This window comes from Antennarius striatus, chromosome 8 (assembly GCF_040054535.1).
Source record: "Antennarius striatus isolate MH-2024 chromosome 8, ASM4005453v1, whole genome shotgun sequence".
NCBI classification, from domain to species: Eukaryota; Metazoa; Chordata; class Actinopteri; order Lophiiformes; family Antennariidae; genus Antennarius; species Antennarius striatus.
In genome coordinates this window covers 15,439,720-15,467,500 of record NC_090783.1, presented here as the reverse complement: position 1 = coordinate 15,467,500, position 27,781 = coordinate 15,439,720, and the positions used below count along the sequence as shown (strand labels likewise).

The window sequence follows — 27,781 nt, the reverse complement described above, 5'->3', positions numbered from 1 at the left end:
GTGTTACATTATACTGTACAGATACTTAACATTGAATACAAGAATTCTGTGATCAAGTCAAATTTAATTTAGATATATAAAAAAATTAATTCTGAAAGATCAGCTTTAAAAATGCCATTTCTTGTGCATTCTTTCATTTATTCCAGGAACTCATTAAAAATTCAGAAAACTTTCCTCCATTAAATTTAATAAATCATAGGGAATTGACTTCCAATTATTATTTTTTAATAACACGTGGTAATCCTGAAAAATATCAATGAAAAACACAAACAAACTACAGTATCTGAAAAATCTGCGTTTGCTTCTTCATCTTAAATCATCTAATGAAAAGGGAAATTGAAAAAGCTTTCTGTAATTAACGGCACAACAAGAGATAACAATTGCTGCCATTCAATTAAAGTTATATTAATTTTAAATGAGCTGCACCAAGGCCAGCAGTGAAAACCAAGGCGATAACATGATTGAGTAATTATGATTTTTTTTTTATCTCTCAAATATTGACACTGAGTAAATTGGAGCTTCAGGACAATGGACCCAGTCTGTGGCTAAGCATTTTTCCCCTTATTTAATATGGTAATTCACAAGACTTTGGTCATGTTCAATGTTTCACCAGCTTTCACCACACATATTGTAAACCCTTCCACCCCCTACCTGACACTATTGAATCCATACTTGTCATTACTGTGGCTTGATTGGTCCCTGAGTGGTTGTAATGTAACAGACAAAAGTCAATTTATGTCTAAAATGGGAGTTTTTGTTTTTTTCAGCATGACACGTCTTGAGAAGATACAAAAAACAGATACAAAACATATAAGAAAATTAGGCAGTGCTATTGCACATAAAATTAGGAAACAGTGCAGCACAAGTTGCATTGCTATCGATCTGACTGATGAAGATGATGACAAGATACATGCTTTTCAACAAACTGCTTCACTGTATGAACCTGAACTTTGAGTGTGAGACTTCTGGTACGTTGTGAACAAAGACTGTCGAACCGGGTTACACGTATAAATGGCCATACAGATAGTTCTGGAAGGTGTGCAACAAAAAGCAGTCAAATGATGTAATCTTTTCATTACAAGGAGTGTAAGCAGGGATACAGGATCAATGTTTTTCTATTTGATTCAAAGAACAATCAGATATATTGTGATGAAGTACTCTCTTACTTTTATGAATGAGTTCTTGTCATCTCTTCTCTTTTTCTCTCTCACTGGCCTTTGGTATTAACTGCGTGTATGTGTGTGTGTCACCAGAGCACACACACACTCATACATATACATTAACTCAAACCTTTTCTTATCCTTGGGCAGCAAACATTTCTCACTATGGCTCCACATTGAAGTATGGTGGCAATCGAAGGAAAAGCATTTGACTCAGAGTTTTGAGTTAAAAACTTAAACCATTTGATCCATCTGAGAAGTTGCTTGTTGACAGTAAATCTGGACGTTGCCGATTCGGGCGGATATTTTTAGTCACTTGAATGAACTGAATCTCAGACTGCAGGGTGTCTCAGTAAATGTATTCAATGTCCACGACAAAACAAAGTCAAATGTGGACGGTGTCAAACATGATTATGAAAAAAACATTCCAGAAGTCAGCTACACATTTATCACTCAACATCCATCCATCCATCCATCCGTCCATCCTATGATTTTCTTTTACAGCCACTCATCTGCCCTGTGGGTCACTGGTCTGGTGGAGCCTATCCTAGCCAGATACTGGCAAAAGGTGGAGTAGAGCACGCCAGCTCAGTGCATGGCCACATGAAAAACAAACAACCACCCATGCTCACATCTATGGACAATTTGGTGTAGACCAATTTGCCTAAGCTGTATGTTTCTGGAGGTGGGAGGAGACCAAAGAACCCGGAGAGAACCCACACAGACACAGGGAGAACATACAAACTGCACAGGTCACACTACCAACTCCAGAGACTAAGAGTCTGAGGCCCCGTACACACGTACATGACGGATTTTTTAAAAAAGTGAACTTTTTAAAAACGCATTGAAAACGATTCGCGTCCACATGACAGCGTTTTTAAAATAATCTCCGTCCACACGTAAACGCATCAGTGCGTTTTTGAAGATGGCTATAAGCGTGCCAAACCATGTGGTGGCAGTATTGAGGCAAATTTTATCCAATAAGAATCCTCCGTCACCGTTGTCACAACACACGGGCCCATAAATATGACGTCACAGCGGTTTTCGTCGCAGGCAAGACGTCAACGTTTTTAAAAAGTCGCGGATACACCGTCCACACGACAACACATACCTAGCTTTTTAAAAAAAATCCACCTCTGCCAGCGTTTTTGAAAAGTTGCGTTTTCGTTCCGGATATCTGCGTTGTCGTGTGAATGGAAGGCGTAAACGCAACAAAAAAGTTGCGTTTTTAAAATATCCGTTATCGTGTGGACGGGGCCTGAGTCATCTGTGAATGGAACAATGAAAATGGGGTGCAAACAGAAAGCACTGCCAAATTTCAGTTTTGTTTGTCTGTTTTGAGTGCAAAGCATCGACATTTAGCTTTTAAAATTAATGTGAGATTACATTTCATTGATTTGATTAATTTTAAAAGCACAACACAATGATAAATAGGAGAATGGATACAACTTTATGCCTCTCTTTGCATCCAGATGTGGCAATGCAGCTAAAGTAAGTTGGAAATCTCCTAGATACATTTACATCATGAACTTAAGAACATGTGATTTGCTTTTATTAAATACAGCTCAAGGTTAGTATATGTGTTTATAGGTACTATATGTGTGTAAGGACTCACCTTGTCTGTTATAATCGTCCTGTTCATGATGAACCATTTCTTTTTGTCCTTTTGTTGTCCCATATAGTAACCTGCCAGTGGGATAAAGCTCAAATAAACCAGTTGGAAATAATTAAGTAACGCTTTTTTAGTTGATACTGGTGGTAGTTTTTTTCTTTTCACCCCCAAAACTTCTTATCTACCATCATGTTTCACAGATTTCATAATTAAACAAGCAAACAAACAAAAATGTAATTAAAGTTTGCACTATTTGTCTTAACATTGGTATGAAACTCTAGTAAAAAAAGAAACTCTAGTAATGTTGTAAGGTAACAGATCAGTCCGATCAGCTGAAGCTTTGAATCAATAACTGAAATCCAAGAGGCTGCTCTAGTGTGTCCTCTCTGTGTTCCCTGAAGTAGGAAAAAGAGCTTTGTGACAGCATGCTGGATGGCTCACAAGATTTCATCAAGAGTTCTAATTCCCCTGAGATATGACTATCGTCTATTCAAGAAAAGACCCCTAGCAGACGTGTTTTGTTGATTCACCTGGGTCAAATATGATTCGGGGTATGTGACAAAATAAAAGATTTTCTGTGTGGAATCCCTGTTCTAACCTGGTCTGGTCTTGGTGCTGGTCAAAGGCCTTCAGAGTTTCACTGGAGGAGTAGGACTTCTGGGTCGGGACTCGGAGACCGTGGGAACCAATAGCACAGTCTTCACTGTCCACAGATGAACCTAAACACACACACGCAAGCACGTGCACAAACACACACACACACACACACACACACACACACACACACACACACACACACACACACACACACACACACACACACACACACACACACACACACACACACACACACACACACACCAACCATGTTGCATGGCATTAGAAAACACCTCATAATATATTATTGTATTTTATTTTCTATGATCTATCTTTTGTTGCAACATGAATCTAACATGTGTAAAGAATAAATCATTCAATCACAGTTCATCATTTTGTAGTTGGTTTGACAATTTGAACTGGGAGGTGGTGCCAGTCAGTGTCACGTCAGATATTTTATTAAACTAAAAATAAAAATACATTTTAAATGGTTCCAAGAAATCAAACTAAACAAATCAAATAGCAAGTAGAGAAAAGACGAGAGAAACTTGTATATTTAACTCAAGTGTGGGACACTTGCTGGTAATTTAACCAACATTTTCCTCTTTAATAGCTTTTTAAAAGGAGAACGCCAATGAAAAAAAAAAAAAAAAACACAATCTGGACACAACCCAGTTTTAAAGCACACTTCATTTTGCAACAAGATTATGCACTATTATCTTTAACATGCCCCCAAATACACCAAGGCCATATAGATTTTGCACTGCACTACAGAGTGTTTAAAAAGGACCGACATTGTTAGAATGGTAAGGTCATTTAAAAGCGATCATGTGAGAAACACACTACTACAGCATGGAAAGCATACACTAAATATTATTATTAATCTAAAAAGCAGCATGACCCAAAAATTTCAGTGAATTTTGACTTGCTGCTGTTTACTTTAGTCTCCATGGGGATTGTAAAGAGAGCCATCTCTCAGCAACTCTATCAGTGAGGAAACACTGATGACGAGGAGATGTGGAGAGAAATCAATCAGACCAATGTTTCTGCTTGTACTACACTGTGTGGCCGGTGCCTCTCACAACCACCCTGTCCAAATGTCTGATCCTTTATTCTGAAAATTTTAATGATTTCTTTCGCTTGTGTGAAGCCAACATCCTCATGTTGAACCCCACTAGAATATTTTTATAGCTACCAAAAATACCAATGTAGAATACACATAACTTTAAATTGAATTTCACTGCATGTGCCTTAAAAAAGCTGCAGAAATCAATCAGATTTAGATTGAAATGTGGATGAAGATGATTTATTTGTCATGGGGAATATTGTGCTTTTTGCATTCAGGAAGAATATTTCCTTCATCTTCAGCACAAATTATCCTTCTGTCTGTGCACAGAAGCCTTAACAGCCAAGATCCTGTGGTTTCTAAGCACTCACTCAAAATTTTATGTTAGTATATGACGGACTGCTTTCTCTATTGGTGGGACAACCTCAGCCCAGTAGGAAAAGTCATCCTACACATAGAAAATCAGCCTCAGCCAAGTTTGAAGATATGTAAGTTCCGTGGTACCATGGTTTTCAATGTGGGATCGGAGGTCTTTGATTGAGCTCCCAGCAAAAACAGGAAAAATGTATTTGCCCTATGATTCCAACCATAGTTACTGAAAAGGAAAACATTTATCAGAAAGTGTTTCTTGGGCAAATATGTTATCAAATGCAGCTCCATAGCCTCAACTGTGTCAGTTTACGGGTCCTTGATGTAAAAGTATTTAAGAACTAAGTCCTAGCACAACAGCAGCCATCTTTCCCTGTCACACACTAACACGCTCAATAAGTCTGGGCTTTGCTGTGCATTTTTGTAGGATCACTTGTGAGATAGTTGGGGGAGGCTCATGTCATAATAATATCATCAAGAACAGAAACATTGCATTTTCTGTACTGGATGAAATTATCTCTGCCACACAGTATCTCTGTTAATCAGCTGATGTCAGGCCAGTGGTGGTTACATGAATGCAGACTGGAGGATTAACCCAAAAACAGAAAAAAATCAAGGAATAGGTGAGGAAATAAATGAATGATTACGCTAAGAGATCAATCTCACCAGTATAAGGCCCCTGCCTGTCCTTGCGGCTCTTGGAGAGTGAGCAGTATGGACGGCGTTCTTTCACTTCCATAATGATTCTGGTTGTGCTGCTGGAAAACATACAGGCATGCTGCTGTACAGCTGCACGGACAGAAAGACAGGCAGGCAGAGAGGCAAAGGGAGAGACGCAGCAAGATCCAGGTTGAAGACAAAGACGGAGTCAGAGAAAGGGATGTATTGTTGCACTCCACCTGTTGACACACACAAAAAGATAAAGAGGCGAGTCAATAACAAATGAAGTCTCATTTCACTTCAACACAATGTATTTTCTCACCATTTACAGTGTGGTAATTGCATGTATTTTTGTGTGAGCTTACTCGGAGGATTTGTTCTCTCTCGCTGGTTAACATGGAAACTGACATTTTGTGATTCATGCACATCCGGTGTATTCATAAAGAGGTTCAGACAAAGAGAGGTTAATTTGTATTGTCAGTCAAACTAGCTAGACTGATTCAAATGCCATGTTGTATCATCTGGATTTCATTCATACATTTAATGCAGTTTCCTCATGTAATGAAAAGCTAACCCAACTCAAAGATTTAAATTAGAATCACTATTGAAAAATACCCTCATGCCCTTCAGTATAAACCACTTGTACCTACATGCATAGCTGTGACATGTGTTCCTATTAATCACAGCCTGCAGGAAGACATAAATGTTAATTATTCTCCATGTATCATGTAAATGCATTCTCGTAGATGTAAATTAATTGTCACCTTAGTGTAACACTTGCTAACACGCTGTTTAATCCATAATTCTAAAATGTCGGGTTGTGACTAGCATCACCTTGGGGAATCCTAAACTGCAGTACTACTCCATAATTTTTAAATTATAAAGTTGACACAAGTGAGGATACTTGTACCATGAATGCTTCAGTAAAATATTTAATTTTCATAGCCCTGCACTGTATAGTTGTAACATTAGAATTAAGGTTTTGACATGAGTGTTAAGAAAAACATACATCAAAATACTGTATGAATTCACATTCTGTCAGCATTTTGTTGTTACATTATTTAGAGCAACAGTTACATGCTTCTTGCAATGCCTTTCTGATTGTCTTTATAGTTTAATTCATACTATTTTGTCTAATAATTGAAAAAATAATTCAGTAACATGTAGAAGAAAATGAGCCAGATGGAAGATAAATCCTCCATAAAACATTAAAGCAATCTAAATACTTTTGGGCTCTGGAGTATCAGATTAAAACAAGATGAAGGGAATCATTGTTTGTGAGCAGCGATATCACTACACTTTCTACTGAAAAAAAAAAAGGAAAACAGACACATAATAATAAGTTAAAATAGTGCTTGATGGAGTGGCACGAGAAATACAGTAGGTTTAAAAAAGAGAGAGGCAAAGCTGAGGGGATGGAGCACCGACACGCAGTGGTGGTCAGACTGCTTAATAAGCCGTCAACTTAATCTGAGACACTGAGCCCTAAATCCCCTACCTTCTGGCCCACTGTATGTGTGTGTGTGTGTGTGTGTGTGTGTCTTTGAATCCTGAATCACTTAACTGTCTGCATGCATTCCATATATCAGAAATAATCTCATTTAGTATAATCTATAATCCATTTTAATAACAGTAGGACAAACAAAGATGTTCTAGAGCACTACCTACCAGTTTCATTCACTTACCACACTGGCTCAATTCTACTTAGAATAGTATTAGAATGTGCAGGAGTTAAATTAGGGTCTTTACTTTCAAAGAACATGCAAGTATGAAGAAAATCTCCACATGGAGACATGATGCAGCCAAGCGCTAATGATATTCATGAGAGTTCCATATGAACTGTTGATCTGAATTTGGCTTGATAATCACGGTGCTCCGTGCCATGAACAAGGGCGGGTTGGTGGGGGGCCTCTAAATGAGTCACAGGAACAGGAGGCACTGTCGATATTTATTCTCTCAGAGCTGCAGGTTGTTCAGGTTTTTCTCCTCACAAACAAAACTTGCAGTAAAAAGTCTTGCAGACATTAGCATATGAGTTACTGTTGACTGGAGTTGTTTTATGTTCGAAGTTTTCACAATTCTGTATGTAGAGCATTTAAATGACCAAAACTTCCAAGGAGTCCATGTATCATTTCCCATTTGCTTGCTCGTTGGTTTGTTAATGAGCACGCACACACACACACACACGCACGCACGCACGCACGCACGCACGCACGCACACACACACACACACACACAATTAAAAATAACAACATTGAACTGATCTTAAAATCTTAAAACTATGAAAATAGTACTGAGGCAATCGGACCACATTGCGCAGCCACGGCAAAAGGTTTGCACAACCACTGAATGACAGTCTACTTTTATGTGACAGTCTAAAAAGTTTCTAACCACTTCCTAAATATATCACTCACTCAACCCTCCCTTGAAGAATGACTGCCAGACAGATGTCAAACTATGACTACTCAATGCTTTTGCTCTTGCACTGAAATAAACGCGGAATGGATTAGTCTTTGCTTTGTGGTACAAAGGTTTTTTAAAATGCAATGCTGTTATCTTGAGTGTTTGTAATGTCAAAAATGTGTACTAATAGTCTAACACAAAAGCAACAAACCAAATTTCCTTTCCACAACAAACACATTAGTTTTTGCACGTGGAAACATCACCCTATTTTGTTCTGAATGGTTAAAACAAGGAATCCAAGCCAAGTCAAGCTGAGAAAAAAGAAATGAAGTAAAGTAAATGTTTTAGAAAACATTGGCAACAGTGGCAGTGAAAATCTATAGAAACAAGAAGTTTAACATGAGGACCTGTAAGATGGCATCTGGCTTATATGAAATAATCATGAAATTAGTCCTGGATGTTTTTATTTTACATAGAGGCATTACAATCTGCTTCAAATGTATTTTTTTTGGCATGTTTTAATTTAAATTTCATGCTAAACATAAAGAATTATGTCTTTACTATATCGCAAATGACTCATGTTTTATTTTTTTCCCAAGGCTTATTTGTAGCTTTTAATTATGAAGAATGAATGCGACAACACACTCTCGCCTCATTTATTCAAGAGTTTCCGTCCTTGTCCATGGAGTGCACCCAAAGATTAATTTTTTCTGCATATCTAAAATTAAGCCTGCCTGTCTTTCACAATTGGATCAAGCATGTCTTGCAGAAAGTTGGTGTTTATCCAACAGTCAGGTACTCTCTGGTGCAAAGTGTACAATCTGTTTAGTCACTGGTGCAAATAAAATGGTCAGGGGGTGAATTTGTTGTCCCCTGTATCTTGTTGGAGGACAAGATATTAAAACTCCAAATTGCTCCAACTGGTTGCGTCATTGGTGTTTGTGTGAATGCCTATCGCCTTACAGGGTATCCTGAAACACCTGTACATGAATGCTGGCTTGTGTTTTGAGTGGTTCAGTAGCCTACAAAGATGATTAACTGGCTCGGAATTTCTGTTTAGGGTATGAAGGTACTTCACATCTCAAATAGACATGTGACTTTCATAACAATATGTCAATGTGTTTGCTACCTCAGAAGAGACGGAAAAATTGAAGAAGCCTTTGTATCAATCAAACTGTATGGTACCTCTGCAACTCCTAGTCAGTTTACTATCAATTTTTATGTTCAGTGGATTGCCTGGAATTAAGGGCTCCCACAAACACACAGATTATACACAGATTATGTCTTATGTTTTGATCTGTTTTACCTCCATCCATCTTTTATTCATGTCTCATCTCTTCTTCACACATCATGAATGACAATTAGAACCTGGACCATCACAATTAGAGTACTGTAAATCTCATTTGCTCTGTTCATTCTGAAATTAATGAATAGTAAAGCAGACAAACTACTTAAGGGTAAATCAATCAAATGTACCTTTGTTTGTTTCTTTAGATCAGAAGATTATAAATTTTTGGTACATTTTCTTAGTGATTTCTTAAAGGTAAATAATAATCTGGCTCCAAATTGGCAGTACACAACTTTATAGACAATACACAAGCTCAGCCCAGAGACTGACGTTGGATTGCATGTTGCAACAATACAACAGTAAAACAACAAAAGTAAAAATTAACTTTTTAAAGTGACTGCATATACTGTATATTTGTGAATATGTGTATATATGTACAGTATATATACCTACTGTATATACAGTAGATGTATATACATACATAGACATGCACACATTTATTAAATTGGCATAAGCACCTGTTAACTATATTTGTAGAATGAATCAAATCAAAGTGATTTGAAAACAGCAAGACATTGAAAGATGGGTGCGTAGACATGTGTCCATATCCCCAAGGAAGTGTTCAGTTGCTCCCAGCAGTACGGCAGCTGCTCTGTGCCTTCGACGTTAATTGAAATGAAAATGACTCAAACAAGCACTGTAAATTATTCAACTTCTCGCTGTTGAGGAGGCACTTGTGGAGCGCACAAATTGAGGAGCTCCTTGAGGAAAAAGCTGTTGTATTTAGATAGCTTTTTAGTTTTTCTAATGAATGGGTAATGCAATCTGCATGCACAAGGAGAAAATCTTTTCTAACAGCCTGGACACAACAATTATCTCAGCTGTGCCAAATCCACCCAAATCACATAACATGGTGTATTACCATTCTTTGCCTTATGGCTAGTGCATTGTGTCAGAGAGGTTCACTGCAGAGAGAATAAGGACTTAGTATAGTTAGTGAATCCTTGTTAAGTGTCAATTTGGCAGTGCGTTTCTTTTGACCTATGGCATCATCAGTCACCTTGATATCCTGAATGGAATGAGATGTTAAGTTGAGATAAATTAGATAGAAAATTGCAATGTAAAATATTTTACCTGTATTGTTCAGTCCAAAGATAAACTATCACAACATTAGCATTTGTTGCTTCTGACAGACTGTAGTTGTTTTTGAAACTGTTGAGACTATTTTGAAACTGCAAACAATTGTAAAATTCATTAACAAAGCAAACAATAGTAAATTAATTAATGGCAAGGCCCAGCGAAAATATCTTTTCGCCTTGCAGTTGCAGGAATGTTAGTGTTCACAAACTAAAAATATGAGAATCATGCACAATGAAATGATGACTAAACATTGGATACACCAAAATAACAGTCCTACATTTGTCATGACATCCTTTATAGGCCCAGAGTCCCAGCTATTACACTTTTTGTGGTTTCAGTCGGGTTGTGGGGGTTGCAGTTATAGCGGGGAAGCCCAAATACTTTTCTCTCCAGCCACTTCCACCAACTCCTCTTGGGGATCCTAAAGGCATTCCACGGCCAATCAAAAGATTTAATCTCTCCAACAAGTCCTGGGTCTTCCTTTAGGCCTTCTCCCAGTTGGACATGCCTGGAATACCTCCCATGGAAGTCATCTAGAGGGAATTCTGTCCACATACCCAAACAATCTCAGCTGGGTCTGCTCGATAAAGAGGAGCAGTTTCTCTACCTTTTATGGAGTCCCTACCATATGTTCATTGTTGTCGTATATACTTGAAAACCTGTTCGAGAGTTTCTTGAAGTGTTTTCTTCTTCTCTTCCTCAAGGATTGAAGAATAAGGAGCAACAACTTACATTAAACTAATGTTTAATTATGCTTAATGGTATATATTAAATCAATGCATACATATTTTGATATGATTATATGTTTTTATTATTGGGGCGGCAGTGGCTCAGCGGTAGAGCAGATGCCTCATAGACGGATCGCCATCGGTGGATCGAGTCCCGCTCCCGCCATGATGCCACCAGGAGTGTGAGCTGACAGTGGGAGGTGTCAGCTCACCTCCCAGCCACAGCCGAGGCGCCCTTGAGCAAGGCGCCGTTCCCCCTACAAGCCGCTCAAATTGGGGTGCTTTCCGAAGCCACTGCCCGTCACTCTGCCTCCCTGATGTGTGTAGTGATGTGATTGTACTAACTGCATGCTTACAGGCCCCCTTGTGTGCTTGTGTGTTTAGGGGCCCTGTATACTTGTCAAACTAACCGAGTGACTTTGTAATTTCCCCGTGAGGGATCAATAAAGTATACTTCTTCTTCTTCTTCTTCTATTATTTATTTCACAGTTACATGGTGTTATTTGCTTTTAACAGTTTTCTAGTGATTTTAAGAGCCAAGTATGTGTGTCGGACAGATTTTAAGTTGAGTGAAATGACGTAAACTTGATGATTATTTTTAAAACTGACATGAAATTGAGAATGAGTTAGCTCGCAATGACCTGCACCTGTACCAGTATTTTGTTATAATATATTTTGTTTTTATGTTGTCACCCTGTAGCTAAATGATGTCGTAACCAATTTTTTTCAGGTCAGGTTTCTGCCGGGAAGCATTAACTGATGCTAGTGTGGAATTCTGAATGCATTGCTATTTGATGTTAACTTAACTGACAAACTTAATGGGAATAAAATGGAGTAATCAAACATAAAGTGGCATGTCGGACTTTTCATTACAAGGAAGCACATTAGCACAGCAGTCCCCAACCTTTTTTGCTCCGAGGACCGGTTTCATCTAAGACAATATTTTCACGGACCCATCTTCATTTGCTCGATAATCGTTAATGATGCCAGGGCAGCTGTAGTCTAATAATAAATCATCCGCAGTGGTTTTATGTAAAATACAGACATCAACAGACAATAAACAAGCTTTTTTCATAAATTGATAATCAACATCTCTGTAAATGGAATAATTGTAACAAATAATTACATTTAAAACTTGACTGAACTGACTGTACTGATGAGGTTTATTTTGAAATATAGCGACTTACAATCAGTGCATTCAACGTAGGAGAAATACTGATCATTTCCAATAAAAGGGAACAAGTAAACAACAAGAACAAGTAAATCAAATACTAATTACAATAATGAGAATGAGTGGTTGGGGATCGCTGATCTCGGGATAACTGGAGACAATGACACCTGAAGTGTGTTCCGGATGTCTGGTCTACTCCGCAGTTTGGTTTTCTTTACAGTCACTGCAGAAAATCCCGCTTCACAAAGACAGGAGGTTGGAAATAGAAGCAGGGTTTTTGATATTTTTTGGGCGATCTCAGGATAATCTGCCTTGACTTTAATCCAGAACACTAGTGCGGCTGTGGGCACTTCATTGTGTGGGCTGATAACCTGTCACGTGACCGAGACCTGTCAAGCGGGACAGACGCACACATTCGTCTATGTGTCATTCCGCACAGACGTCACTTTTCAAAATAAAACATCTTTCAGACTCCAAAATAAATAAAGCGGAAGTAATATAAATGATTTTTTCTTTCTGTGCGGCCTGGTACCAAATGACCCAAGGACTGATACCGGTCCCCGGCCTAGGGATTGGGGGCCACTGCATTATCACGTCATTCAATGCGGTGGAAAACCATAGTGGCTTAAGCTTGACTTACTCTCTACACCCCCCAAGGATAAAATTGATTCACCACTGGCATAAGTGTAACAGTTACATTATGGTACTACAGTACTTTATTTAGTTCATGTTTTGTTTTTATGTCCTGTTATAGTTTTTGGTAAGACTTCTTAGGAATAGTACTTCTGTATTTAGAATAAAAAGGACATTTGCAAGACCTCGAATGGTGATTATAGATTGAAATTTAATAAATAACGACTTACAAACAATTAAACTTATAAACAACCACTTGGAACCAATGTGTTTGTATGCTGAGGACTACCTGTACTAACAACCATAAATTAAGACATGATTGGATGAGCACTTTGACTAGGCAACCAATATAAAGGTGATTTTGCACATTTGAAGGCCGAGTACATTCTTCCAAAGTGGCCTTGGGACACATGCTTAGTTGTGTCAATTATCATTATGATTGCACTGTTGTTTACAGCAAGAACCTCCTGGGTTCAAATCCACCTGAGGACCTAGGACTGTGTTAGTTTGTATGTTCTCCCTGTGTCTGCACAAGTTCTGTCCTCATTCTCTGACTCCGTCAGTCCTGAAATGGGGACTGTAAATTACCCATCCAGGTGTGAATGATTGATTGTCTTTGTGTGTGTTGGTCCTGTGATGAACTGGCAGCTTGTCCAGGGTGTATCCTGGGTCCTGCCAAGTGTTAGTTAGGATAGAGTCCATGTCAGCTGATTTACTTCCCCAGCTATACCAAAGATTTCATCAACAAAATGACTGTAAATGAAACCTTTTCATTTCGTCTTGGAAGCTCATGAGTCCTGGAAACTTTTTTGGATGTGGCTCCTCTGGTCAGTTATTTAGGAAAATGCTGCAATACTGTTTTACACAAATTTCTAACTGAGTAGATAATGACTGAGTTTTTTTTATGGATGAACTGCTCCTTTGCTCTGTTAATTAAAAAAACACTGTGCTTCAATGGACAATGAAGGAAATTAATGGGGATTAAAGTGCCAATTCAAAATTAATTTTTATTTGAGTATATTAATTAACCTTTAACTGATGTCCGTTAAAAACCTCCTTGCATTTGATTGCTTTCCTCTCTTTTATTTGAATTTTATTTTATTTAGTAAGTAATATTCCATTAGCCTAAAAAATGGTGTAAAGTGCTCCTGGATAATTATTTCAGACAAAAGTTTTTAATTTATTTCTTAAGATGAAAAGGCTATACCAAATAATGTAGTTATCAAAGCCATAAGCTACAACTCCCAGCTCAAATGTTTGACTTTAGATTTTTTCAGTCAAGTTCTACTTTAAAAAGTAGTGTGCACTATAGTAGAAAACTGTATTATATAAACAACAGATGGACAGATAGATCGAAGGACAGATAGATAAATTGATTCCATAATTGACCTGAATGCATTATTCACTCAGGAAGGATGACTACTTAATAGTAACACATTTGAATGCAAATTCTTGTTGCTATGCATTTATTCATTGTGTGCCAACAGTTAGATGCTAAAAACAAAAAAGGTTAGAGTTGAGGATTCAAATTAGATTTAATTCCACCGAATTTGTTTATCTAGAGAGGTACAGAATGTAAAGAAGAACATAAGAAGAGATCAATGAGCTCTGTCCAGAGGTTTAAGATTTATCTTGTTCTGGATATTAACTGTGATCATTTATTACTATATAGCATCCAACTCTAATTGAGGAAAAAGTGGAAAAAATAAATTGTTGGACACAACAATTATGCAATTGTTAATATATAATGCAAAAGGTAACAGGACAAACACAACTTCCAGGTGTTCCCATAATCTGCATTCAAAAATTATAAATAAATTATAATTAGAGATATGACAAAGACATTTCTACAAAATGGCTATACAGTACAGTATTATATATTATGATGTTTTTGTGTGTCTCTGTGCCAGCAGAATTAAAAAAAAATAACTCAAGGCACATTTTTATGAACCTTGTTGGAACTCATTAAATTTTGGAGCAGCTACCAGATTTTTTCCACTTTACATATCTGTCTACATGCATTAACTACTTGTTCCAATGAAAATCACTAGTGTTAGGTGTGCTTCAGCTCTCTGTGCACAGCCCATTATAGACCTGATCAAAATATTAGGACCAGCTGAAAAATGGCAAGAATTTACCTTTTGCACTGTTGGATCTTAACAAGGTTGTAGGTAGTGCTTCAAAATGCAAAAAGAAGAAATGGGAGTGAGACAAAAACAATTTGAATAACCAATTTATTGCAAACAACCACTAAACTGAAATAGGCTGTTCATCAGCTGATCAAAATTTTAAGCCCAAATCTTCACAAACATGTGGATTAAGTATCATTTTCTGTCAGGCATTCACACTGTTATGACCTCTTGATGGCCAATGCAAAAAAGCTTTCTTTCTTAGAATGTGTTTGGACTATTTAGCCGCATCAGCAAGGCCTCTTGTTGGTGCGACAGAGGAGTTTCAACTAAAATGAAAGGAAAGGTGTATAAAACTGTGGTGACACCAGCAATGTCGTTTGGTCTATAGACAGTGTCACTGAGGAAAAGACAGGAGACAGAGCTGGAGGTAGCAGAGATGAAGATGCTGAGGTTCTCTTTGGGAGTGACCAGGATGGATAGGATCAGGAATGAGTACATCAGAGGGACAGAACATGTTAGAGGTTTTGGAGATAAAGTCAGAGAGGCCAGACTGAGATGGTTTGGACATGTCCAGTGGAGAGATAGTGAATATATTGGTAGAAGGACGCTGAGTTTTGAACTGCCAGGCAGGAGGCCTAGAAGAAGACCAAAGAGAGGTTTATGCATGCAGTGAAAGAAGACATGAAGGTAGTTGGTGTGAGAGAAGGGGATGCAGAAGACAGGGTTAGATGGAGGCAACTGATTCGCTGTGGCGACCCCTGAAGGGAAAAGCCGAAAGGAAGATTTGATGTAGTAATTTTCTCTCCAAGTTTGTTACCTTTTAGCCTTTGTCTGTGATAATGGCCTTATTTTCCTGGACATAAGCAAGCTATAAGAGGGGCGAAAGCAATAGTTAAGTCTCCGTATTTGTGATGCTATCAAGCTATCCATCACTGTCACATGCAGTGTCATAGTTTGTGAAGAACACCGGCATGAGAAAGATCTTCTGAATATTTAATAATATTTCAAACATTCAAAATGGACTTTTAAGTATGTATTCATAGTGTCAGCTTTTCCAAATACTGTACCTGTGTGTGGATAACAAATAGTATCTGAGACATTACCACAACACAAATCATGCACGCTCTCAGGAATCATATCCTCAACAGTCAAAGCACCGTGAGAGAATAAAATATTCTCTTGAAATCTTAAAACTCCATGCAAGTGGCATTCTTAACCTAACTTCAGTTGAACAAGAGACAGCAAGTGTATGTCTGTAGGCTTATTACTCTCAATAATAAGGTACCATTCACAGATGAGGTTTAAGAGGAGTGCATCTTGGCTGATCTGGAGGCACTTGCCACTGACATATTTTTGGAAACCTGATACCTGTTTGCTAAAGTAAATAAGGGCACTCAGAAAAACTTTCTTATATGCTTTATAGCAGCACCCCCCCAAAACAAACAAACAAACAAACAAACAAACAAACAAACAAACAAAAACCCACACACAAAAAAACCCCCAAAAAACAATTCAAATGTGGACTTGAAATCAGGTCCAGGTCCATTTTTAAATACTGTTGATAGTTGACTTCAGCTTCACATAGTAGAGTCTTAACTCCCATTTGTAGAAGTAGTGATTACTTGTGTCGTAAGTGTTCTTGAGTCTATGTGGTATTATTATTCATAAAATCATGTCAGTTTTTATGTAGTGGAGCCTTACTGGTTCAAAGGTCAACAACATTCTTTGTTGGTTATTGTCATTGCCCCTTAGATTCCTCAAATGTTCCATATTCTCCTAACTTTTTGATGGTAATACGGGTCGAAGGTGGAGAAATCCTCACCCATTGCAGGATTATTGATGTTGCCTGGTAAAAATAATGGTTGGAAAACTTGGACGATAGGTAGCTTAGTGGTTACTGAAATGTAGATAAACAGCCAGAAAGCCTAATTCATTAAGAAGCACTTCACAAAGACAATATTTTCAAAGTAAGTATTGCTTTATTCAAATCTAAACTGGAAAGCTATGAATAAAACAAGTTGACAGAAGTAGTAGTAGAACCTTCAGTCATATTTTAACATAAATGTATTTTCAGTGGATGAGATTGGACTCAAATCAAACTAATAGCTGATCCAGGGGTCTCCAGAGAGAGTCCACCTATTAGTAGGTCATTTAAAGACTAAAAAATTACCTACCTACATGTAGACTATTCTCTTTCTCCTGATTTGGGGGACTTAAGAGACTCCACATATTGTTAGGTCATTCCTGAAATCAAACTGAATATGAAAAAGGATTAAGCAGTTAACACACCCTTAAATGACCATTTTCAGTGAATTCCACCTGTTTTTGCTGTTAATTTGTAGGATGAAGTCTTGTTCCAGTCATAGTTTTTGTTCTGTTCCACTCCATTCTTGTCATAAATACTTTTCACTGTCAGAATGGAGCTGATCTCATTGAAAACTGATAAATATTAAATAAATAAAGATTAATGTGAACAATCAAGGCAAAAAAACACCAGACCTGATGTCACAAAATACTGTGTGTAATATTATGTTTTTATACCCTTGTCTCTTCTTCATTCCTTATTAATTTTCTCCACATTAGAACAGAAAAAAATATTTAATGTGACAGCTGGTCAATATCAAGGAAAAACTGGTGAATCTAGTAGCAACCCATTTGTCAGTACACCCTAAAAAAGCCCCTTAACAAATAGTAAAGCACCATCATTTACATCCTTGCTACATAGTGGATCATGCACCGTATAATATGTGACATTTTCAGTTAATTTTCTACTTCTTTGAGTTAGCTGCTAAATGCTACTGGATACTTTTTAAATCTCCCAGTTGTAGGTCACACACGTAACACACTATCAGTAGCTCAGTTATTGTTAAAGAATTGATTTAATGCAGTTGCTACCTCCAAACAACAATGATGTCTCATTTTGTCCTCATAACTCACATACAGAACACAAAGAAGCAATAAATGGTGCAATTGTCCCGCTTTGAACAGGCTGTTTAAATGGGTGTTCTGTTTCAGGGACAATTTTATTGGACTGTCTAAAGCCCTGTTCCAGTCTGGACCAAGTGTTTAAATATTTTACGAGTTGCCCATGTGCCCCTGGCAAAAAGAACAGCATCAATACAGAAAATTTAACATATCGCTTCCCTTTCCCACATCAACTGAGCAGGGAGAAGAAAGGGAGTTTGGTATTAAATGGATGATATAGATTACTGACAGAAACAAACATGCTGCAGCAGCTTTTAGTCTGAAGCCTACCTCAGGTTTTCTGTCCTTCTGTCCTGGCTGTCCATCCATTTATTTGTCTATTTTCTTCATTTATCACTTGTTTCTACCTCCCATTTGATCCCTCTGAATGCTTTGTGCTACCATAGATCTGACTCAACTTTCTCTTTCTTTCTGCCACTTCTTCCTGGTCTCTCTCCTATCTGTCTTTTCATTTACCTTGCAGTCCAATATTGTTGGACGTGAGATATAAAATCTGCTGGGATAATCTCTCTCTCTCTCTGTCTCTCTCTCTCTCTCTCTCTCTCTCTCTCTCTCTCTCTCTCTCTCTCTGTCTCTCTGTCTCTCTCTCTCCCTCTCTCTCTTCTCCCTCTCTTTTTCACTCTCGCAATTTTCTACCTCCTCCTTTCTCTCAACTAATCCTCTTCTCATTTCTCAGATTAAAAAAAAGAGGTGGATGAGAAAAAGAATGATAGGGATGTGGTTGTCTGAGGGAAAAACACAGATTTGAGGTGGCTATATGGGTGGGAAGAAATGTAAGTAACACTCCAGTAAGAAAACATTGATGTCCACAAAGTGACTAAATGGGGATGAAATGAAAGGAGTAAAAGAAAGGTGTTAAGAGAAGGACAAAGTGTGGATAGGGATTAAGATAGCACACGGAGAAGTCATCTATCTGTTTTTGGGGAAAGGGTCAGAATGAGAACAGATTCCATCAGAATCAACATGTTTGAGGTCGAGGGTCCAAGCCAGCATATATAGACACATCACAGGGATTTGTGTACATCAGTCTTAGTTGACCAGTCTGGTCTGGGTTACCTTAACTGGGTCTAAGTTCAAAGTATATTGATTATAAATAGGCGGTCTCAGTGAGGTCTGATTCAAAGATGCACAACAAATGTATTTTATAAAGAAAAGACAGCAATTACAGGTGCGATTACATGTACATACATACACAAATATAGACTTTAAAAGAGCTTAAAATGCTACAAAAATGACCCCATAAGCCTTTAAATCTTACCCTAAATGTAATGTGAGACATCTGTCTACAGTTGATACGATATCACCGCAATTAAGTGCAGACAAAATTTAAGTTTGCAATACAGTGCGCCCTCGCGCATTCAAGTATCAACGCTCGGGACTTCACCTCATCGCGGATTTTTGGTAGGTCACGTGATATTGTACGCAGATTCTATTGGCTGACGGCATCCGGAAGTGCGCTGCGTTCTGTGAGTCTCGGAACGCAACACACTTCCATGAGACACAAAAGTGCTTTAAACAGTCAATAATAGTCTGGGAAAAGGTAATACAGATTGAAGGTAGTTTGATATCAGCATGGGGAGGGTTCATAAACATTTAAATTACTGTAAATAATAAGATAAATAGTTTATCGCTATATCGCGGAATTCATTATTTGTGGTTCTTGGAACACATTAACCGTGAGTAATGAGGGCGCACTGTATAGTCTTTGGTTCATGAAAAGAAAAACATGTTTAAAGAGATAGAACAACTCCACGAGTTTAGAAGTTACAGTCATTTATAATTCTCAGCAGTTCCATTTCCAAGAGTTAATTTAGATAACAGTTTGCTTTACACTCTGGTGTTCTGGAGAATATTATATATTAACTTTACCAAAAACGAAAAAATGTAATCTGATCTGTCAGAGGCAGACTGAAGATTTGTTACGGCCTGATTAAGGGAGGAGTCAGTAGCATACAGAATAGAGTCATCAGCAAGAACTGTACATTACAATCTGAAGTACAGATGACGTTATTCCTGTAGAGTGAGAATAAAAGAGAGCTGAGAGTGGATGCCTGTGGTACACCTGTAGTGACATTAACAGAATTTCACTTGGAGTCACTGGAGTGGAGAAAAAAATGAAGTGCCTACAGCTGGAGGACTCAAGCCTGAAGGTAGTTGACTGAATTGTCTGTTAAACATATTACAAGATGGAACAAAATGATAATTAAAGGCCTTGCACACATTCAGTTTGTTATGATTTTCAAAATAGATTTTAGGAGGGAGAGAGCCGAGACAACTTTTTGAAAGATCTAGAATTGTGATACATTAGTAGTAAATAAACTTGTAAATGCAGGTGAATAGGAGTCAGATATCTGATAGATTTAAGGTTGTTATATATTTTTTATCTTGATTTCAATTTATTTATAATCTGCCTTTGAATAAGAGAAATGCCGGCTGAATTTTTGGACAAATCCAAGGATATGAACATATCCCTACCTTATACAACATCCATCCATCTTCTAATCACTGCTTTATTTGCTGTAATGGGTCACGGGGAGCTCGAGCTTATCCCAGCTGGCTTAGGGCGTGAGGTGGGACAAACTCTGGGCATGACGCCAGTGCGCAACAGAGCCACACAGAGACAGACAACCATGCACGCTCACATTCACACCTATAGCCATTTGGAAGAGCCAATTCACCTGAAGCACATGTTTTTGGAGGTGGGAGAGAGCCGGGGAACCCGGAGGGAACCCACATGGACACGGGGAGAACATACAAACACCGCACAGAGTGGGACTCGAACCCAGACCCGCCTTGCTGTGCGTCGACAGCGCTACCCACTGCGCCACCGTGCCGCCCCCTTATAAAACAACTTTGCTATAAAGTATTTAAGCGAAAGAATGCTTCGTCAGGGTCATAAAAATAACTGTTTCATATAAGAAAGATATATAAGAAAGTCCAAGGGCAGCACAGTGGTGCAGTGGGTAGCACTGTCACTGCACAGCAACATGGTTCTCGGTTCGAGTCCCTCTCTGTGCGAAGTTTGCATGTTATCCCCCTGTTTGTGTGGGTTCTCTCCAAGTTCTCTGGCTTCCTCCCACCTCCAAACACATGCACTTCAGACGAACTGGCCGGTTTCAAATTGTCCATAGGTGTGAGTGTGTCCCTGTGTGCTTGTTTGTCTATTTGTGGCTCTAAGTTTCACTGGTGTTGCGCCTGAAGTATACCCTCCCTCACGCCCCAGTCAGCTGGTGAAACGTTCCAGCAACCTTGCGACCTGTGGCAGCGACAGAAGCGGGCATACTTTAGAAGATGAATGAATATATAAAATGCCTAAAATCTTATTAAAAAGAAAATTCTTTTTTTTTTTTCTAGACGACATGAAGCATTCAACATGTGCGATTGGACAGCAGTCCAATGTTTTGGCCAAAAACTCTGGTAATGCAGTATTCAAGTGAGCTGCTAGTAAATATGAACTCTATCATGCTTGATTTGAGAGGATCAGATTGTTTTGACATGTGGGAAATTAACTGGTGGAAATTAAGGTCTAAACACAGTTGCTTTCCTCAGTTTTAAAAGCCAATCTAAATTTAAATCACTCTAAATAACTCGCTCAGAACTAGTGTGGGATGATATTAAATTTTGCAATTTCTTCATTCGCAGCATACTTTGCTGATGGGGGAGGGAAGATGTCAATAACTGTGAAATAATCCTGACCAGCAGTGTTTATGTCCAGAACTCTTTGCAGTTATAGTGTAATGGAAGCAAAATGATCTCCAGTCTTTAAGACAGATCAATAATCCACCTCTTTTCTCTGTCAATGAAAAATAAATGCAGTTATTTCCATGTCTGAGACTTTCTGACTGAGCTGTGTTTCACTTAGAATAAAGATGTCCAGACTGCATTCATTTACCAGGACATGAGGAAAGACCACTTTAAAATAAAGTCTCAATTCAAATATAATACCCCAGTCCACACATTAAAGAGATGAAAATAAAGAAATGCTATTTATGAAGGACTATTTTGTAGGTGAAGCACCAAGTCTCAGGAGTTGGAATATAGGCATTCATAAGGATTGTCTGAAACATGCAGTTTGAAGTAGAATTTAAATAAGGCAAACAAAACACTTTGTCTGTCACTGACAATAGGCTACTAATCTAGTCCTGTAGATTATAAAATAAGTCAAATGTCCTGTACACTAAAGACCATGATTTAGTTCTGGGGGACATATGACTCAAACCTGTTGTTAGTATTGATTTATAAGTAGGAGGTTCATTACGTCTAATTCTGTTGTTCAGTCTTTCAAGGTTGTACAATAATTGGTGTATAAAAAATAGAAGAAATGTTGGGGTTCAATCCATTATTGTGTAATACTTTAATACTTTTTTCAGCAAAACATGCTGAGAATCATTACAATAAGTTATGATTATACTTGGCAGGACATTCCTGTTACCTAAATATTTTGGCAGTTTGGCCAAAGATGACAGTAAAAATATATTCCATTTTTTCAGATTGTCTTTTGTTATTTTTTATAGGGGAAGAGTTGAGGTTTTTTTTTTTTTTTGCTAAATCTGGTGGCTTGTGGAAACCAAGGCATGTCAGAGATTTTGCTCCCAAGCCTCGGGATACCATCTGAATACAGTAAAAAGTTTATTATAATTACTGATCAGATTATAGTCTGATGACAGTGAGGGGTTTGCAATTACAAACAAAATGTCATCAGTGAATTTGCAGTGGTGTGGTTTTCATCAGATGCCTGAGATACAATCTAGCTGGCTAATGGTATCATACAAATAATAGAAGGGAAAATGCATATCCTTGTTGAGTGCCTTTTTGTAATAATAATGACTTTAATCATTGGTTTAGAAAGACAATATGTGGTTAGTTTATAGTATTTAAATCAATCCATCAATTATTTTAAAGGAAGGGAAGAGACACCTTGTGATTACTTTGTCAAATGCCTTTCTGACATTAAGAAATTCTCTGATTGATGGAGTGGTTGGAGAGGTTTTGTTTTTGCAGGGGTTGATCAAGTTCAACCATTTGCATGGGTTTTCTGGGTAATGACTCACTTTGATGAAACCCTTTTGGTGTATCTATATTAATTAATGATGGAAATGAAGATTACAACGTGACTGATAAAGTCTATTTTAAATGTATGTGTTATATCTGTGTTAGCTAATTACTGATACGGGGCTATAATCGGGGCATCATTGCAATCCCTATTTGCTTTGGAGTGCAATATAAGCAGTTTTTAAAAATGGGTTAGGATGGTACTTAGTAGCTTTTTTGTTTAAATGTTAAAATGCAAAAAGATGAATGCAAACAAAAATTAAAATAAATTAGGAGACACGTTTCTATATAGCACATGATTTACAGCTTCCATTCCATTGTAGAAGATAAAAATGGAAGGTGCCTTCATGGCAAGCAGAAGAACACAACCTGCCTAAAAATTATGCTTGGAATAGAGGATCCACATTTCTATCATTTACCAAATTATTTTTCATAATTTGACTAGCATTCTTTTAATGGCGTCATATTCTATTCTTTTCTTCTGCATTCATTCTGCCACATAAATAATACTACCTTTTATGTAATTTAATTAAAATTTGAATTAATTAGCATTGTGACTAAAACATGTTGAAGGATCATCAAGATTTTAGGGAAACAAACATTTTACACAAATATAATAAGAAATATCTTGACAATCACACTGCAAAAATGAAGATAATGCCTCTGGTCTAACTCTGTTACTGTGAGTTTCGTGTCCTAAGCTTTGAAGAACTCTCTATGGCTGAGGACACTTCTTCCCACAGGCATCTGTTTAGCCTTATTGGCTGAAATCTGAGGCGGCTGGTGGATGGGGGTCCTAACGCATAAACAGATACCCTGAGCAGTTGGAGTGAGGGATTGAGGGAAAGGTGAAGTTCCAAAGTAGGCGAGGAGGAGGGAAAGTCAACTCTAGTTAACAATGAGTTCATTGATTCCAAGCCACCAGTCTCAAAATCTTGCATTCAGTTCTTTGTCCCTTTTCTTCGATATCTCCTTTCTTGCCTTTCTCTAATATTTGTCTTTTCCACTGTTCTTCTCTGTTTGAATAATATCTTTAATGCTTTAGACACCATCATTTAGATTTAGATTTCTTTTAAAGAGGGTTTCTTCCATCAATTTTAGACTCACAAGCAAACTATTTAGTACCTTTGTGTGTGTGTGTGTGTGTGTGTGTGTGTGTGTGTGTGTGTGTGTGTGTGTGTGTGTGTGTGTGCGTGCGTGTGTGTGTGTGTGTGTGTGTGTGTGTGCTATTATCACCCTACCCTCTCCTTCCTATTCAAGTTGCAACCTTCAACTGGCCATAACACAAAGAAACAATTATGTACATGTCTGATTCTCTGTGTCACTGTGTTAATGTCTCAAAGGATACATTTATGGCATTCATGTTCTTAACGTCCTGCTACACAAAATGTATTTTTGATCATAAACATGATTGTATGGAAAGATATAGTAATAAATGCAATGTAATTGATGAAACAGTGTAGGGACAAAGTAATGCATGAGAAGATGAAAGAAGATGAACAAATCCATTTCCAAAAAAACTCAGGAAAAATATAACAAAAACAGATACACTGATTGAAAGCCGAAATTTTGCATTGGTAAACACTGAAACCTCATATTATATTGAAGATAGGAAAGATGTATTAAATATTTAAATTGAGAAATTTCATTGTGTTTTTGAAAATGCCCATGTTGGATTTGATGCCTCTAACATGTTTCAAAAAAAGTTGGGATATAGTGGCAACAAAATACTGAAAAAGTTAATGCTATATACAGGTTGTGGAGCAAAATATGCCGCCAACTTTTTTTTTCCAGAGAAGGCTCAATTCCACAAGATAATGATCAACCATATGTATTACAACAGCATGGCTTGGGAGTAAAAGAATGCTAAATTGGACTGCCTGCAGTCCCGGCTGCAGTCATACACGTAAAATGTTTGGCACATTGTGAAAGGTAAAATACCACAGGAGACCCCAAACCCTTCAGCAGTTGAAATTTTACATCAGGCAAGAATGGGAAAACATTTGACTTTCAAAATGACAGCAATGGTCTCCTCAGTTTTTAAACATTTACAGAGTGTTGTTCAGAGATGATGTGAAGCAACACAGGGATCAATGTGACCCTGTCAAAACTTTTTTTAAACTGTTATGCTCACGTCTAATTTTAAATGAGGATATAGTGTTCAAAAACAATTTCATTTTTTTCTGTTTCAACATTTTAAATATTTTTGTTGCGCTATAGTCTGTTTTTATTTACATTTTACATGGGCTTACACATTCTGTCCATTGTCGAAGAAATAAAATATCATAATATAAAATAAAATAATAACCTGCTGTGAATTTTGAGTTCTCTACTAAATGAAAAGCATTTCACTTTCAATGTATAGAGGACACAGCCCTCTCTCCACATATGCCATTTAAGTATTGCTTTTAAGTAGTTTTAGATTCCCCCTCTACTGGAATAACCTTATACCTGGTAATATTTTAAGGTCCAAAGCAGTTGCGAAAATTTCCTGTAATATAATGGAATAGCAACATGCAGCGTATAATAAGCACTAAAATGATTTAGATGCATTCAATAGTTACATGAAATAAAAATGTTTCGTTTTTCTTTAGATTTTTATAATTATTAAGAAGCAATCAATATATATTTAAAATCCCATATCTTTCAGTTTTTATTGTTTTATGAGAATGATTGAAAGCAGAATTGAAATATATTCATCAGCGGTGACAAACATGTATGACAAGGACAATAGCCTGAATAGTGGCACATCCCAAATGACAAGTGACCATAAATAATGGAGTTAAAATGTAGATGATCAGGATGATCAGGTGGTGGTGCTAACCGAGCCATAGTGTACACCCTAATGGGTGGCTACAGGATCACATCTTTGGTAAATCCCTCTGATGAATATGACCCTTTAATAAAACTGACGACAAGGGTTAAGTGAGTTGACGTTGTCCTTGTTCATGGACAAGCCAAAGTGCATGCCAGACAGTACAAAGAAAGACGGAAGGCATAGAGGATGAGGGGCACTTTTCATTGTTTACAGTTCAGACAAGAAGAAGATGGAGAAACTAACATTTTTTGGAGTGATGCTGAACTGGAGAATAGTGGTGCAGTTGTGATCCTTGCCTCAGTGTGCCCACCAGTTGAGTGAGGCCACAAACAATAGGTCAAATGAAAAGAAAAAAGACACGGAAATCTTTGAAATGCTGAATACTTCTAAAAGACTGTTGAAGGACCTAACATGTGGAACCATCCAAAGAGTATACAGTATGTCCCTAAAGTTGGACAGTGGGAATTCAACATTCCAGCTGCCTGGGAAAGTCAGAGAGAGAGGATTCATTGAAATTCAAAATGGGGGCAACACATAGGGAGTTAGCTAACATTTCAATGATTCTCTCTTAGAGCTAATCAACCATTTCAGAATGGTGTACAGAGCAATGGCACTGTTTAAAAGATATAAACATATAAGCGCAAAGGTTTGCCCAACACAAGTTGGTGGAGGAAAATCAGGACTATTTACAGAACAAAGGCAATGATCCCCAGGCCCAGAAGATTTCTAAGTAGTGAGCTTTGCAAGTAGATCCAAATCATCAAGGAAGCTCTATCAGCAACAACAGGATTATGTGGAGTTCAAGAATCTGAGCAATATTGTACGAGTAAGAGAGCCTGCAAAGGACATGAAGAATTACCTGTTAGTAGTATGACCCCTTGTTAAATCATTCACAGACAACAAGGATGCTCCGTGGTTGTGGATGTCATCTATGAAATATGACCTCACCCAGAGAAGAGAATAAATACAGACTAATTTTGATTGAATGGTACTGGGGAGACAAAGAAGCCTACATTGCCAGGGCCCAGGAAGAGCTGCATCAAGGTCTGATGCTGACATACAGTGAGTGTGGCATAAGTGTTGAAGGCAGTTTAAGTCTCCTCCTGCTTTGTGAAAGCCCTAAAGCTTGTTACTAGGGGAAGGAGAAGAGAGGAGTAGATAGATTCCTAAAAAAATGGATGTAGGATACCAGAATTTCACAGCTGGATGTTGCAGTAACGGACTGAGAGTGCAGCTACAGCTTTACAAAGACAGGCACAAAAGTCCGTGCAGCAGAAGAGAGTAGAAGACAAACAATTCCCGATTGACACAGCAACATATCCCACAGACCCTCAGGGAAACCACCAAGGAGCGAGACAGGACCACTGCAGCCAAAGCCTACACCCATTGCATGTAGATGAGGACATCTTCCCCTACGGGGATACAACAAGTTGACCACAGAGAAGAGAAAAGCCCTTCAGGAGTTATGTCAAGCTGGATTACCTGTATTTCTTCTCCTGTGTTCTGAACAGTTCAAATGATTTTTGACAGGAAGTGAGTCACTTTTTTTTTCCATCTGTGGAACAACATGAGGCAAAAAGAGTGATTGGAGAGTGCAAACAAACGCACAAACAAACAAACAAACTAACAAAACAACCGCTTGAGCCAGCCACATGACCTCGTTGGTGGAGAGAAAATAGTACTAAGTCAATATTTGCTTTTGCATCTCCATGGATACTGGTCCAGTCCTTCTATTTTAGAAACTGGCTCATATGACCAGAATCTGTCAAATCACTCAGAGTTTTGACTTTACAATTCAAATAACTAACACTTTGAAATTGTAAATTATTTTACAAAAACTCTAGGCAAGTTCGGATTTGACATGTAAATCGCTCACATGATGATACAGTATCTAATGAAGTTGACCACTTTGTTGCAGTATCAGTCTCTGATGTCACTGCTGTAGATATTGAACCCAGCCTTCTCTA

General features: G+C 37.8%; 1 protein-coding gene across 1 annotated transcript in view; it reads right to left on the bottom strand.

Annotated features, from left to right (window-relative positions):
- LOC137599637 (teneurin-3-like) overlaps positions 1-27,359 on the bottom strand; it is a 221,358-nt gene extending 193,999 nt beyond the window's left edge. The window contains exons 1-4 of the mRNA XM_068320595.1: positions 27,297-27,359; positions 5,471-5,703; positions 3,371-3,491; positions 2,776-2,846 (exon numbers count right to left, since the gene is read on the bottom strand). Coding sequence (XP_068176696.1) covers positions 2,776-2,846; positions 3,371-3,491; positions 5,471-5,573 — 295 coding nt within the window. The 5' untranslated portion in view covers positions 5,574-5,703; positions 27,297-27,359. The remainder of the gene's footprint in view (positions 1-2,775; positions 2,847-3,370; positions 3,492-5,470; positions 5,704-27,296) is intronic.
- Positions 27,360-27,781: the final 422 nt, after the last annotated feature.